Consider the following 14,209-nt stretch of genomic DNA (forward strand, 5'->3'; position numbering starts at 1 on the left):
GGTGTATCTTCCTGAATTGAAACTTAGTAGCCCATTCATTTAGAAAACTATTCCTTGTATAAAAATAAAAGCATTCGATGATGTTCCTTTGAATAGAATATTCCTCTGGCACTCCAGAGTTTTGATAGACAATGTTATCTAAACAGTCTGTAATTGTAATTTTAAATTTTCACTTAGAACTAAGAATTCAAATTTCCAAGTGTCTGGAATTTTTTGGTCCCTTTGCCATTGTCTCCCATTACCATCTTGGTTTTACCAATACATACATTAGTATTTCTAATGCTAGACAGACTGACACACTGTGAATTGATGTTTGTCTTTGTTGTCTTTGCTGCTTCCTTCCTTAAAGTTTGCTCTGATATTAATATTGCTACTCCTACTTTATTTTGCACTTCATTTGCCTGGTACAGCTTTATTTATGTCTTTATTTTCAACCTTTTTGACTGAAAGATTTCTTTATACAGATAACATAGGGCTTGAGGCAAAGTACAGCCTACTCCTGGGACACCGTTAATAGCCAGGTCCCAGCAAAATACCAGTGAGCAGCACTGGTGCCACAATGTTTACTTGTCTTTCCTCTTTCCACCACCTTGCCCACTCCAGGGCCACAATTCCATTCTACCTCACTCTCTATCTACATCAACTTAAGAAAAAATTTCTTCAAGATTGAGGTTTTTTTAGTGGGACAACTTCCTACTTTCCAGTGATGGGGAGTATTATGGATTAAATGCCTGTGTCTCCCCAAAATTCATATATTGAAATCCTAAGCTCCAATGTGATAGTACCAGGAGTCAGGGCCTATAGGAGGTGATAAGGCCATGAGAGTGGAGCCCTCCTGAAAGGGTACAGTGCCCTTATTAAAAAAAAAAACAAAAAAAAAACAAAGCAGAGCTCTTTCACCAGACACTGAATCAGACAGAACCTTTATCTTAACACTTCGAAGCTTATGTAAGTGTGATAAGTAAGCCACTCAGTCTATGGTACTTTGTTATAGCAGCACTAAGACAGGAGGGATTTCCTTTTTTACATTTACTGATCTATTAAGATTAAGATGCAGAAAAGGGTATTAAAAGGCGTGTCATCATGCATAAACTTGGCTCTGCCCTAAGGAAGGTTTAATGACATGAGAAAATGTTTATTATATTAAGATAAGCGAAAAAACGAGGTTATAAAATAGTATACGCAATTTGTATTCTATCATGTTAAAATACACATTTAAATATCTAAATAAAAATACAGATTTTAGCGACACTGGCAATACTATAATTTATGTTGTCTTTTTTTATAATCTTTATGTTTTCTAAAATTTCTGCAATGAACATGTATTAAACACTGTAAAAAATGTTATTTTTTTAATTCTAAAACTAATAGTAAAACATGAACTACCAACAGATAAGCAAATAGACAATTCAAAGAAGTTAGAAATAATTAACATTTAGAACAAATGGTCTACTTATTAATAACGAAAGAAACACAAATTAAAACACTATCATTTTTTTCTCTTAAATTAAATAATTTTTAAAAAGACTACCAAAACTACTAAATCTGTTGATATAGGTGATACAGTGAAATGTACAATGGTTCAAGCATTCTGATAATCTTGCAATATTACATTAAGAATTCAACACAGTATTCAACATAGACTCACCTACAGATTGATGTGACCGACCCCCCGCCCAACACAGGTGACAAAATAGGTTATTTCAGAGGGCATACTGTTCCTATGAATAAATCAAACAAAATCCCCATCAAACCCCAAAAGATTTTCATCTAATAGAAGGAAGCAAGGCCAGAAAAACTGTTCACTGTACATAATTTAAAAATTCAAGTTTAGGAAAAGAGACAAGTTGTACAGGGAAGTTTCATAAATTCTCACTGCAGTCACTTTTTTGGGGAATGCCTGTTTGTTTAAAGTTGATCTATTGAGGTGAATGGTTTTGTTCAAGATGAAGAAATATACAGCTCCATGTCAAGTGATATCAAAAGATTAATTATGGTTTAGTCTAAGTAAAAGTTAAGGATTGATGCATTCATTACAAAAAAGATTCAAGTACCAACACCTGATAGAATGCAAAGCTTACAGTAGTATGAACAAAGGATGGGATAACTATGGTATGGAATACTTAAGGGTACAGGACTATACCCTACTAAGTGAGGGAATGATAGAACACAAAATTAAGGAGCAGTCGGAGAGACAGGAAGAAAATCACGAAGACTGGGTAACAGAGAAGACAAAGGAAGAGTGTGTTGAGACGGAGGATGTGAAAAATAAAGCTGAACACCGATTAGGTAAAAAAAGGGAGGGGTGGGGGAGTATTCAGTTTACATTAAGAACATCTTTTTTAGTATGGCAGAAAATGCCACACGCAAAAACAAAGATATAAAGGACAAACTGGAAAAAAAAATATTTGTAACATATCACAGATAAAGGATTACTATTGCTAATATGCAAATAACTTAAAATACAACAGAAAAATGAGTAAACTATATGAACAACTTCATTGAAAAAGAAATGCAAATGGCCCTTAAATGCCAAAAGATCTTCAACTTCACTCAAAATAAAAGGCAAATTAAAGGTATACTGAGATATCTACCACAGACTGACAAAAATAGAGCAGTGGTGAGCTGGTAGACTGAGGTTTTTCTACCCTGACACTACTGACATTTTGGACAGTTAATTCTTTGTTGTGGGGGACTGTCCCTGGCCTCTACCCACTAGATGCCAGTAGCAGCCCACCCCTGCCCCCTTGGTCAAAAATGTTATCTATATATTGCCAATGACACCCCACCCTGGTGGGGGGAAGCTGCCCCTGTTGAGAACCACTGGAAATGACTGAAATGGTGAAAACTGCAAAATAATACAATTCCTATCCTATGGGGAGAGAAAACTGTAATAGCTTGCAAAATCACATGGGTATATATCCTTTGACCCAGCAATTCCATTTCAAGGAATCTCTCCCACAGACAGATGAGAAAAAATACAAAAATTCATATGCATACATATGCATAATACATAGGCTATTCATGTCAGCATTATAAGTAACAGTAAAAAGATAGTACAAAATTCCATCAATAGAGGCTAGTTGAATAAACTGTGGTACTATGGAAGTGAAAAACAGGTAGGTAAAGAAAAAGAAAAGTGTACACAATAAGATAGTGTTAATTTAAGAAAGAGTTATTAATATATATACATTTTTTTTTTGCTTATAGTTAGAAAAAGGTTGACCAAAAACAAAAACAAAAAACTGGAAGACAGGAAAAAGGATGGAGGAGGCAGGAACAGAAACCAGACTTTCCTAAATATACTTCTTTTGTTAATTTAACATCAAAACTATGTAACTATTTAATTCAGTTCTCCAATTTTAAAAACGTGATCCCTAAAAATCAAAAGCAAAATGAAACAGATGAACCTGAGTATAGAGATGACAGTATGATCACAAACAGGATTTCAAACTTTAAAGTGCAGTAATTTGTATGTCTATAGTAGGATACACCCTAAATATGAAAAGAACTGCAAAAAATGTTAAACTTTTCAGTAATCGTATTATTGGTGGTAGCAGTGGAATTTACAGTGGAGACTGTTGTACATGTATATTGAATAAAGCAACAGAGTAATTATGTTGGGGAACTGCAAGGAACCATGGTTTTTGGACTGGGGGAAAATGGACATACAGATGTACACTGAAGTTAAGCAAAAGCTCTGCAATTCTGAATTTAAACTGGAAGCATCAGGTTGAACTCAAAAATACCTTGTCTTGGAAAAATTTTTCCCAAGCCGTGTACACTAAAAAAGCTAAAACAATGACCAATTTAGTAGTAACTTCTGGCACTCAGTTTGTGGCCTCTAAAAATCAACCCCCAGTGAAAAGAACCAGGGATCTTAAGAAATGGCTGATTCCAGATCTGAGATAGGAAAATTCAAGTTGAGCCAAACATATAGTATGTCACAAAGCATGAAAGTGATCAAAGACTAAGGTTAAATGAACTCAGAAATCAATGTGAAGAGGGTCCTACTGGTCCAAAATGGGACAACTTAAAATAAATATCAAGGGCTTCCCTGGTGGCACAGTGGTTGAGAGTCCGCCTGCCGAAGCAGGGGACACGGGTTCGTGCCCTGGTCCGGGAAGACCCCACATGCCTCGGAGCGGCTAGGCCCGTGAGCCATGGCCGCTGAGCCTGCGCGTCCGGAGCCTGTGCTCCGCAACGGGAGAGGCCACAACAGTGAGAGGTCCACGTACCGCAAAAACAAAACAAAACAAAACAAAACAAAAAAATAAACATCAACATGGGCTTCCCTGGTGGCACAGTGGTTGAGAATCTGACTGCTAATGCAGGGGACATGGGTTCGAGCCCTGGTCTGGGAGGATCCCACATGCCGCGGAGCAACTAGGCCCGTGAGCCACAACTACTGAGCCTGCGCGTCTGGAGACTGTGCTCCGCAACAAGAGAGGCTGCGATAGTGAGAGGCCCGCGCACCGCGATGAAGAGTGGCCCCTGCTTGCCACAACTAGCGAAAGCCCTCGCACAGAAACGAAGACCCAACACAGCAAAAATAAATAAATTAATTAATAAACATCTTCTTAAATAAATAAGTAAACATCAACAATAAAAATAATGGATTAAAATATGTTATATATTTGCATCAATGAGTTCATAATAATTTTGGGAAAAAACCTAGCTGGTAACCTTTGGAAGATGCTAGGGACAAACTTATTTCTTTTAATTGTTAAAGGGAAAGAATCAAAACATTTATCTTGCTTTTTCTGTATAAATTATACCTCAGAGTGACTAAATTATTGATAAGGAGAGGTTCTGTTTTTGGTTTTTTTTTTTTTGCGGTATGCGGGCCTCTCACTGTTGTGGCCTCTCCCGTTGCGGAGCACAGGCTCCGGATGCGCAGGCCCAGCGGCCATGGCTCACGGGCCCAGCCGCTCCGCGGCATATGGGATCCTCCCAGACCGGGGCACGAACCCGTATCCCCTGCATCGGCAGGCGGACTCTCAACCACTGCGCCACCAGGGAGGCCCTGTTTTTGGTTTTTTTAAGGCGGTTTCTTGTTATCCTCTACCCCAATCAAACCTGAATCTGATCAAGTCTCTAATCTAACCACCAAATATGGGAAATAGAGGAACAGAGAAACATGTTTTATGATACCAGAAGGATATAGCTGCAAAATCTAAACTGTGGGAAACTAAAGAATAAGTAACATGCTTTCTTCAACAACAAATTCCAAAGAAAAATTAGAGACAAAGGAAGAGGGAGAGAGAATCTAATGATTAAAAGACTAGATATCAATCAACTGTAGTATATGGACATCATTTGGAGCATGATTTAAATAACCTATTAAAAATAGATTTATGAAACAATAGGAAAATCTGAATACTGAGGGTATTTGGGAATATTAAGAAACTATTCTTCAAATTTTTTTTTTTTAGGTTTGATAATGGAATTGCTATTTTTTTTTTTTTTTTTTTTTGCGTCACGCGGGCTTCTCACTGTTGTGGCCTCTCCCCTTGCGGAGCACAGGCTCCAGACGCGCAGGCCCAGCGGCCATGGTTCACAGGCCCAGCCGCTCCGCGGCATGTGGGATCTTCCCGGACCGGGGCACGAACCCGTGTCCCCTGCATCGGCAGGCGGACTCTCAACCACTGCGCCACCAGGGAAGCCCGGAATTGCTGTTTTTAAAAGGATTATCTTTTAGGGATACAAACTGAAACAGTAACAGATGAATCACAGGATGTCTGGGATTTGCTACAAAATAATCCAGAAGGAAGAATATAGATAGAGATTATAGAGATGAATCATGACTGGCCATGCTGAAAAGGGTTGCAACTGGATTATGGGAACATAGGGGTTCATATCATTCCTATACTTGCTTTGATACACATTTGACATTTTCCACAATAAAAAATTTAAGTAGGGCTTCCCTGGTGGCGCAGTGGTTCAGAGTCCGCCTGCCGATGCAGGGGACACAGGTTCATGCCCCGGTCCGGGAAGATCCCACATGCCGTGGAGCAGCTAGGCCCGTGAGCCATGGCCGCTGAGCCTGCGCTCCGCAACGGGAGAGGCCACAACAGTGAGAGGCCCGCGTACCGCAAAAAAAAAAAAAAAAAATTTAAGTAGCCTTTGCGTTTAGAAACAGATCATTTTTGGCAAGTGCATTCTGTTGAGTGAAAAGGCAAGTGAAGTGACACAAACAGGGTTTGGCAGGGATGGGGAGGTGAAATAAAGATGGTATCTAAAAGTAAAGACTGGCTTGTGATATAATATTTTTCCAAATTCATCCATTCATCATTCATTCATTCATCTAACCAAAAAATATTAAATGCCTGCTATATGGGCCAGGAACTATTCTAGATGCTAGAGACACAGCAATGAACTAAAAACAGACAAAAAAAATCCTCTGCTCACATGAATTTAATTCTAATATGAGGATCTAGGGGGAAAGATTAGGTTAGAAGTGGCTTTTTCAATCTCAGTATAACTGACATTTTGGGCTGGATAATTCTTTGTTGTAGGATGCTCTCCTGTGCATTGTAGGATATTTGGCAGCACCCCTGGCCTCTACCTACTAGATGTCAGTGTCACCACCACTCCCTTCCAGTTGTAACAACAAAAATGTCTCCACAAATTGCCAAACATCCCTGTGGGACAAGATGACTTCCAGTTGAGAAGCAGCGGGCTAGAAGTTAGTAAGTGCTATGAAGAAAAATGCAACAGTGAAAGGAAATAAGAAGTACCAGGGTAACAGCAGATTTGCAATTTTAAACAGGATGGCTGGGGAAGAACACTACAGGCGGAAAGAAAAGTCAAGTACAAAAGTCTTGAGGTGGAAAAGATGCCAGCATATTTGAGGAACTGCAAGGCGGCCAGTGTAGCTGGAAGAAGTGAGGGAGAAAGCAGAAAATGCATATTCGGAGCATTTAAAGGGAAAAATCTGAATGTGTTAAAATGCTAACAAGAAAAAACTGAAAGTAGGATATTGTTCATGGTATGACTAAGTAAGCTCCTACTAGACTGACTCCTGTAGATAACATGAGCTCTAGGAAAATAAAAACAAGAACTAAAACACCCTTAAAACCCCCTCGACTATACACAGGCACTAAAAAGTAAACAAAAGCTGGCAGATTCTGGAAGGAACTTGAAATGAGAAAGCAAGAAATAGCAAGGGTATAATTCCTGTTTATTATGCCTTTTAGCTCTAGGGAAGACCATGCGAGGCAGCTAAAACTCAACAGAAAACCCAGTCTTCCTGGTCTGACATATCAGAGGATAAGAATTTGGGGAAACCAAAGCTGCTAAAAAGTGGGAAAGGAATCCTGGAAAGGAAAGGAGCAATCTCAAATTCTGTGTATAAACTCTCCCGAAATCTCTGGCTAACCCCTGAACTACATATATACAGGAAAGACTCCAAGCCTCCTAGCGTAGGATCAGAAAACTGAAGTGAGATTTGAGCCATCACTCAAAAGATAGTGTTTGCAGTTTGAGTCCAACTAGACTAATTGCTTAACAACACAATAACAAAATAAATACTCTTTGGAGGAATAACATTATTTAGAGTCTCCACAGCATAATATTCACAATGCCCAGGATATAATCCAAAATTACTTGACATACAAAGAGGAGAAATCTCAAGAGAAAGCACAATCAACAGAGCCCAAGCTGAGATGGCCTGATGTTAGAATTAGCAGTCAAGGATTTTAAAGCAGCTATTATAACTATGGTCAATGACATAAAGGAAATTCACAGTCATATTATGAACATATGCTTATAATGAATGAAAAGGTAAGAAATGCTACCAGAAAAATGAAATCTGTTAAAAAAAAAAGGTGATAATTCTAGAAATGAAAAAAATATCTGGAAAAAAAAAATCACTGTTGGACTTAACAGCAAAATGGAACTGAGAAAGCAATCAGTGAACCTGAATACACTGATTTCTTCAACACATACTGAACATACACACACACACACACACACATATATGAAATCATCTAATCTGAAGAGTAGAGAGAAAGGAGAAAAAGAAAAGAGCCTCCAGAAACTTTGGGATAATAGCGGAAGTTTAACATACACGTTAACATAAGAGTCCCAGAAAAAGAAGACAAAAAAAATTTTTTTAAATAATAGCCCAAAGCTTCCCAAATTGGGTGAAAGACATAAATTTACAGATTCAAGAATTTCAGCAAACCCCAAACAGGATAAGTACAAAGAAAACCATGCCTAGTTATATCACAGTGAAACTGCTAGAAACTAAGATAAAAAAATGAAAGCAACCAAAGAAAACATTACATATAGGGGGAAATGATTTGATTACTGCTGACTTCTCATCAGACAACAACAGAACGTTATCTTTAAAGTGCTGAAAGAAAAGAAAACTGGCACCTCAGGAATTGTATATCCAGTGAAAATATTCAAGAAAGAAGGTAAAATAAAAATATTTTTACATAAAAGAATTAAAGAAAATTTGTCACAGGCAGAACGTTACAAGAGGAAGGAAGAGGCTAAAAGAAACAGAATAGGTCATAACAGATGGAGCAAAGGCCAATGGCTTCAAACATTTGAAAGATATTTGCAACATTCTTTTCATAGCCAGAAAGAGTCTTCAAGGTCATCTTGTCCAACCCCTTCATTTTACAGATGGCTCAACCAATCTAATTAAAAATCCTATAATTATCTAGTGGTACAGTAGACTAGAAAGTAAGACTCAATTTCTGGGTAAAAGCAATGGAAGGAAAAAAACCATGTATTTTTACCTTTATAAGCAAGTCAGAGTACAAAAACTCAGTGAAAAGTGTTAAAATTGATAATTACTCCTAAAGGTTTTATAAAAACTGGATCTTTCATGTACTACCTAAGGCATCTACTTAAATCATAATGTGAATCTTTTTATAATATCAACAATACCTGAATTTTTGTGAAAATTCAAGTTTTCATTTTTTAATTAAATGACAAACTTTATTTCTTAAAAACAGTACTAGATGGGCTTCCCTGGTGGCACAGTGGTTGACAGTCCGCCTGCCGATGCAGGGGATGCAGGTTCATGCCCCGGTCCAGGAAGATCCCACATGCCGCGGAGCGGCTAGGCCCGTGAGCCATGGCCACTGAGCCTGCGTGTCCGGAGCCTGTGCTACACAACGGGAGAGGCTGGCCACAACAGTGAGAGGCCCGCGTACCGCAAAACAAACAAACAAACAAAAAAAAAACAGTACTAGAAAGGGGTTTTTGCTGCATACTCCCAATATAATTAAAATGATCATGGTATCAAAAACACAAGAATGATATTCCATTGCACCAAATACTATTTTGTCTCTACTATCTAAGGGAATGTCAATGGGAGGAAACGTATCTTAAAATGTTACTGACTTTGGGACTTCCCTGGTGGTCCAGTGGTTAAGACTCCAAGATCCCAATGCAGGGGGCCCGGGTTCGATCTCTGGTCAGGGAACTAGATCCTGCATGCCCAACTAAGGATCCTGCATGTTGCAACTAAAGATCCCACGTGCTGCAACTAAGACCCGCACAGCCAATTAATAAATATTAAAAAAAAGTCACTGATTTTTATATTGTTTAAAATTTTATCTTTGTAAGTACACAGAATACAACAGGCTCTGAAAAATCAGTTTTGAATGAATGAAATATATAAAACCTTAAGACATATAAATTAAAGGGATCTCCCAAGCCCACTAGTCAGGTACATAATGAGAATAAAATCCAAATCTTCAGGAAATCATCCTAGTTCTCTGAGAAAACAAAATGCCAAGGTTCACTCTGGAACACATTAATATACTATTTGAAAACAACATTGAAAAATTATCACCCTGGGCCTCCATACATACTGCATTAGCATAACCTTATAACATATGTCTCAAGTGTTCGGCCATACTTACCCCAATAGCTGGGACTTCTTCACTCTTTACTTCATTTATTCGAACCAAATAGTTAACAAAGTCTCTGGCAGCATTGCTCTGTGCGTCCTTTTTATTGGTGGAATTACCCATGCCAGTGTAATTATATCCTTCCACTCGAACCTTTAACAGTCAAGAAAAAAATACCTTGAGAGACTGACCTGCGTAATTCTGATATTTAAAAAATTCATAATTCACTAGTCCATTAAGAGACTACAGTTAACTGTTGGAAATATACCCTATAAACACACTGAAAATAACACACTTAAGAGAATTCACCAGTTGTCTTATTAAAAAAAGCTTAATTCGTGTTGTCTAGTAATAAAGTAATCCAAAAACAAGAATGCTAACTTATGTGGCTCAGATATTCTCTTCTCACATAACAGAATGTTCCAGTTTATGGCCATTACCACCCTGAATGCGCCCAATCTCGTCTCATGTAACAGAATGTTCCACATTAAAATCTGACTTTATAAGACCCAAGAACAAACTCTCTACTTGTATTTATTTTAAAGTACTCTGACTTGAAGCAATCAAGAATTGATCTACTTTCCATGGAAGCAACCTAAATGCCCACTGACAGACGAATGGATAAAGAAGATGTGGTACATATATACAATGGAATGTTACTCAGCCATAAAAAGGAATGAAATTGGGTCATTTGTAGAGACGTGGATGGACCTAGAGACTGATACAGAGTGAAGTAAGTCAGAAAGAGAAAAACAAATATCACATATTAACACATACATTCAGAACCTAGAAAAATGGTACAGATGAACTGGTGTGCCGGGCAGAAACAGAGACTCAGATGTAGAGAACAAACGTATGGACACCAAGGGGGGAAAGTGGGGAGGGGCGTGGTGGTGGTGGGATGAATTGGGAGATTGGGATTGACATGTATACACTGACGTGTATAAAATGGATAACTAATAAGAACTTGCTGTATAAAAAAAATAAATAAAATAAAATTCAAAAAAAAAAAAGAATTGATATACTTTCTACTGGAACTAGTAAAACTACAAACAGTTGGTCCAACTTTTCTAATCTGCACTACGGTACTGTGGAAGTTGTGGAAGATTCACGTTCTAATTAGAATAATTTACCTATCAGATTGTTTTAAAAGTAATGCTCAGGGAATTCTCTGGAGGTCCAGTGGTTAGGACTCTATCACTGCCAGGGGGCCCAGGTTTAATCCCTGGTCGGGGAACTAAGATCCCACAAACTGCACGGTGCAGCCACAAAAACCCCCCAAAAACAGTAATGCTCACTTGAAAATGATTCATAATGAAGTAGACATAACAGGCAAGTCACAGTAAAGAAGATTTCCCAACGTACAACACATTAACATTTTCAAACAGAAAACATTGTTTTTTTAATAATAAAATAAGCCTCAAAAGTCACATAAATGTAAACTGTATTTTTTTAGTACCTCACACATGAATTTCTGCCTGTTTTTGTTCCCCACTGCTCTAATTTCATAGGTTGGGGTCATCTTCCTTTTGCCACACCAGGCATACAGAAAATTTTTAACATCACCCATGATTCAAGTGTCTTCTTTAGACCTAAGAAACAAGTTAGTTAAAAACAGCATTATTTATAAGAACAAACACTGGAAATTACCAACCTGGAATTTACTGAAAATCTAGGTTAAGTACAGGGTATTCTATCATGCTGCTATTAACACTGCCTATGAAGAAATTTTAATGACATAATTGGAAAGTCTATGACATGTTATAAGAAAAAGCAGAATACTAAAGTATGATCTGAACTACACAAAAAGTATGCATAGGTAAATCAAGACTGGAAAAGACATATCCCCCCAAGCGTTATCTTCAGGTAACTACAAGTGGTTTTTATCTTTTCTTGAAAGACATTTTATGTAACATCCTACTTTTTACAAGAGGCACTTTATGTGTTTTAACTAATTTAATCCTTACAACAATGGTAGATAACATTATACACAGGAGATCCTACTATATCATCTTTTGACAGAGGAAGAAACTAGGGCATAGAAAGTTTTAGTAACTTTTCTAAGTTATCCACTGTGGAGGTCTAAATTCAAACCCAAACTACTATATTAAGAAATGGTCATCAATCATTTTGTATATAAATCCAATAGTTTATCCTCATTTTGATTATGTCTCGTAACAGACTGCTCTCAAAGTTGTAGGCAATATATTATGTTAGTAAATCCAAATACAGCACTTAAACTGGAAACTTAATGTTTCAATGAACTTAAGTTCCAATGAACTTAAACATTCCGTGCCAAATCTCTCCTTTAGGCCTTGTTATTCATTAAAATTTGAGATTATGTCTTCTTGAAGTGCAACATACCATACTTGTTGGCATTCTCCCTCTACTCCAGATTATAAGATAGCAAAAGATATGGAGCCTGAGTCTAAAATCTGAGTCTGAGTTACAAGCAAGGTATCTGAGAGTAAATTAAGAACCAGAGAAAACATGCTACGAATTTAGTTTGCTGTGATGTGAGAAGAAACCCCACTGATAGCATTGTCTGTCTTCTGTTAATGTTTAGTGCATTTTATTAGCACCTAAGCCTTGTGTCATCCAACCTGACCCTAGTATAAAAAATTTATTCTGTAGTCATAGGTTAACCCGGGGGACATTCTATTAATGAAAAGCTGTGGAACGCTGATGATGTCTATCTACAAATTCCAACCATGAATAATTAAAAAACAAGCCCTCAGCGTGAATGAGTAGCATGAAATATGAAGGACTACACTATCAAATTCCTTCCTCCCTCGGTAGTCTCAACTAACTCCATAATATTAAATATCAACTATATGCTAATGATGCCCAAATATATATTGAAAGTTCAGTCTTTTCTCTTTAAGCTCCAAAATGAAGCTCATCCAACTGCAGCACTAACGGACCCATCTGAATGCTAACTTGGGATCTCAAACAGAATTTTAAATTTCCTCCCAAACCTGTTCCTCTTCCCGCCAATCCCAGTGTTCCCATCTCCCTAAATGGCACCGCCATCCACCAAGTTACTCACATCACCATTTGGGAACTTCCCAGTCCCTCAAGATCCTCCATAGCTATCCCTTGTAGAGCCCTTATTATGTGCCAGTCGGTATCCTTAAAGGAGCACCTATGTGAACTATTTTACTTAACCCTAACAACACTGTATAGATAAACATTACTATTATTCCCTTTTTACAGGTGAGTAAACTGAGCCAAAGAATAACCTGCCCCGGGAGACAGAGCTCCTAAGTGGGGGACCCAGAATTCCAAGCCAGGTAGTCCTGATCTACTACTGATTTACTGCGCACTTCTGCCTCCAAAACATGTCTCCAATCCATTCGCTTCTCTCCCTTCTCCCTGCTGCCACTACTGCCCACCTGGAGTACGGCAAGAACGTCCTAAATGATTCCCATTCCCACTCTGGCTACCCCTAAATCCATTCTTCCCTTAAATTCTCACCACTCCAGTCACACGGCCTTCTTTCAGTTTCTTTCCAATCCCTGCCAGTAAACACTAACTAATCCCTTCTGCCTCTGCAGTTCTGCTTTTCCTCCGCATCTTCATAGCTGACGCATTCTCCGCCCGATGGCCGAGATATCGGCTCAGAGGTCGACCTCTTCCGAAAAGCCTGCCCTTGCCACCCTATCTAAAGTAGCTCCCTCCCTTTACACTAATTTCCTCATGATCTTTTTACCGAAACCTGCAGACATTTGTTTCCCTACTGCCACCGCCGCGCCACGACCCCAACCTCTGGGAGGGAAGGGCAAGGACTGTGCCTAACCTGTTTACTCTGTCCACAGCACCCGCAGGACAGCACCCAGTATTTGTAGCATGGGCCCTAGGCATGGGTGGCGCCTCGACGGGCTCACCCTCAGACGATTCACCCCCTTTCACTCTGTGGCGACGGCGACAGCGCCACCGCCGCAAGGCGGAGGAGGAAGTTGGGTCTGGCCGCTCCGGAGACGGGACCGTGACCAGCTGCGCGGAGAACCGGGGCCACCTCGCGGCCTCTAACAGCGAAAGCGCGGCAACGCGCAATCCGGGAACCCAGCGGGGCGGCTCCCCCTCCCCCTCCCCGCCCCCGCCGCCCGCGCCTGGCAACAAAGCCCGGCGGCAGAGCCGCGGGGCCCACGCGGGGCCCAACGGGTGACAAGGACGTCTTTCCCTTACCGGCGTCCGCTTCCTGGTACCCGAGAGCACAGCCCTCTTAGGACCGTCCGTGGCTTCGGCCTTAGCGACGGACACACAGCGAACGCAAAGCCACTCGCACCGACTCTGAGGCAGCAGCGACAGCAAAATGGCTCCGATCGCGGCGC

General features: G+C 39.4%; 1 protein-coding gene across 1 annotated transcript in view; it reads right to left on the reverse strand.

Annotated features, from left to right (window-relative positions):
• Positions 1-14,209, reverse strand: part of DHX9 (DExH-box helicase 9) — a 54,790-nt gene extending 40,581 nt beyond the window's left edge. Inside the window, exons 1-3 of the mRNA XM_082612926.1 lie at positions 14,064-14,209; positions 11,335-11,467; positions 9,888-10,028 (exon numbers count right to left, since the gene is read on the reverse strand). Of these exons, the coding sequence (XP_082469052.1) occupies positions 9,888-10,028; positions 11,335-11,445 (252 nt within the window). The 5' untranslated portion in view covers positions 11,446-11,467; positions 14,064-14,209. The remainder of the gene's footprint in view (positions 1-9,887; positions 10,029-11,334; positions 11,468-14,063) is intronic.

This window comes from Mesoplodon mirus, assembly GCF_964341445.2.
Source record: "Mesoplodon mirus genome assembly, chromosome: 3".
Taxonomy (NCBI): Eukaryota; Metazoa; Chordata; class Mammalia; order Artiodactyla; family Ziphiidae; genus Mesoplodon; species Mesoplodon mirus.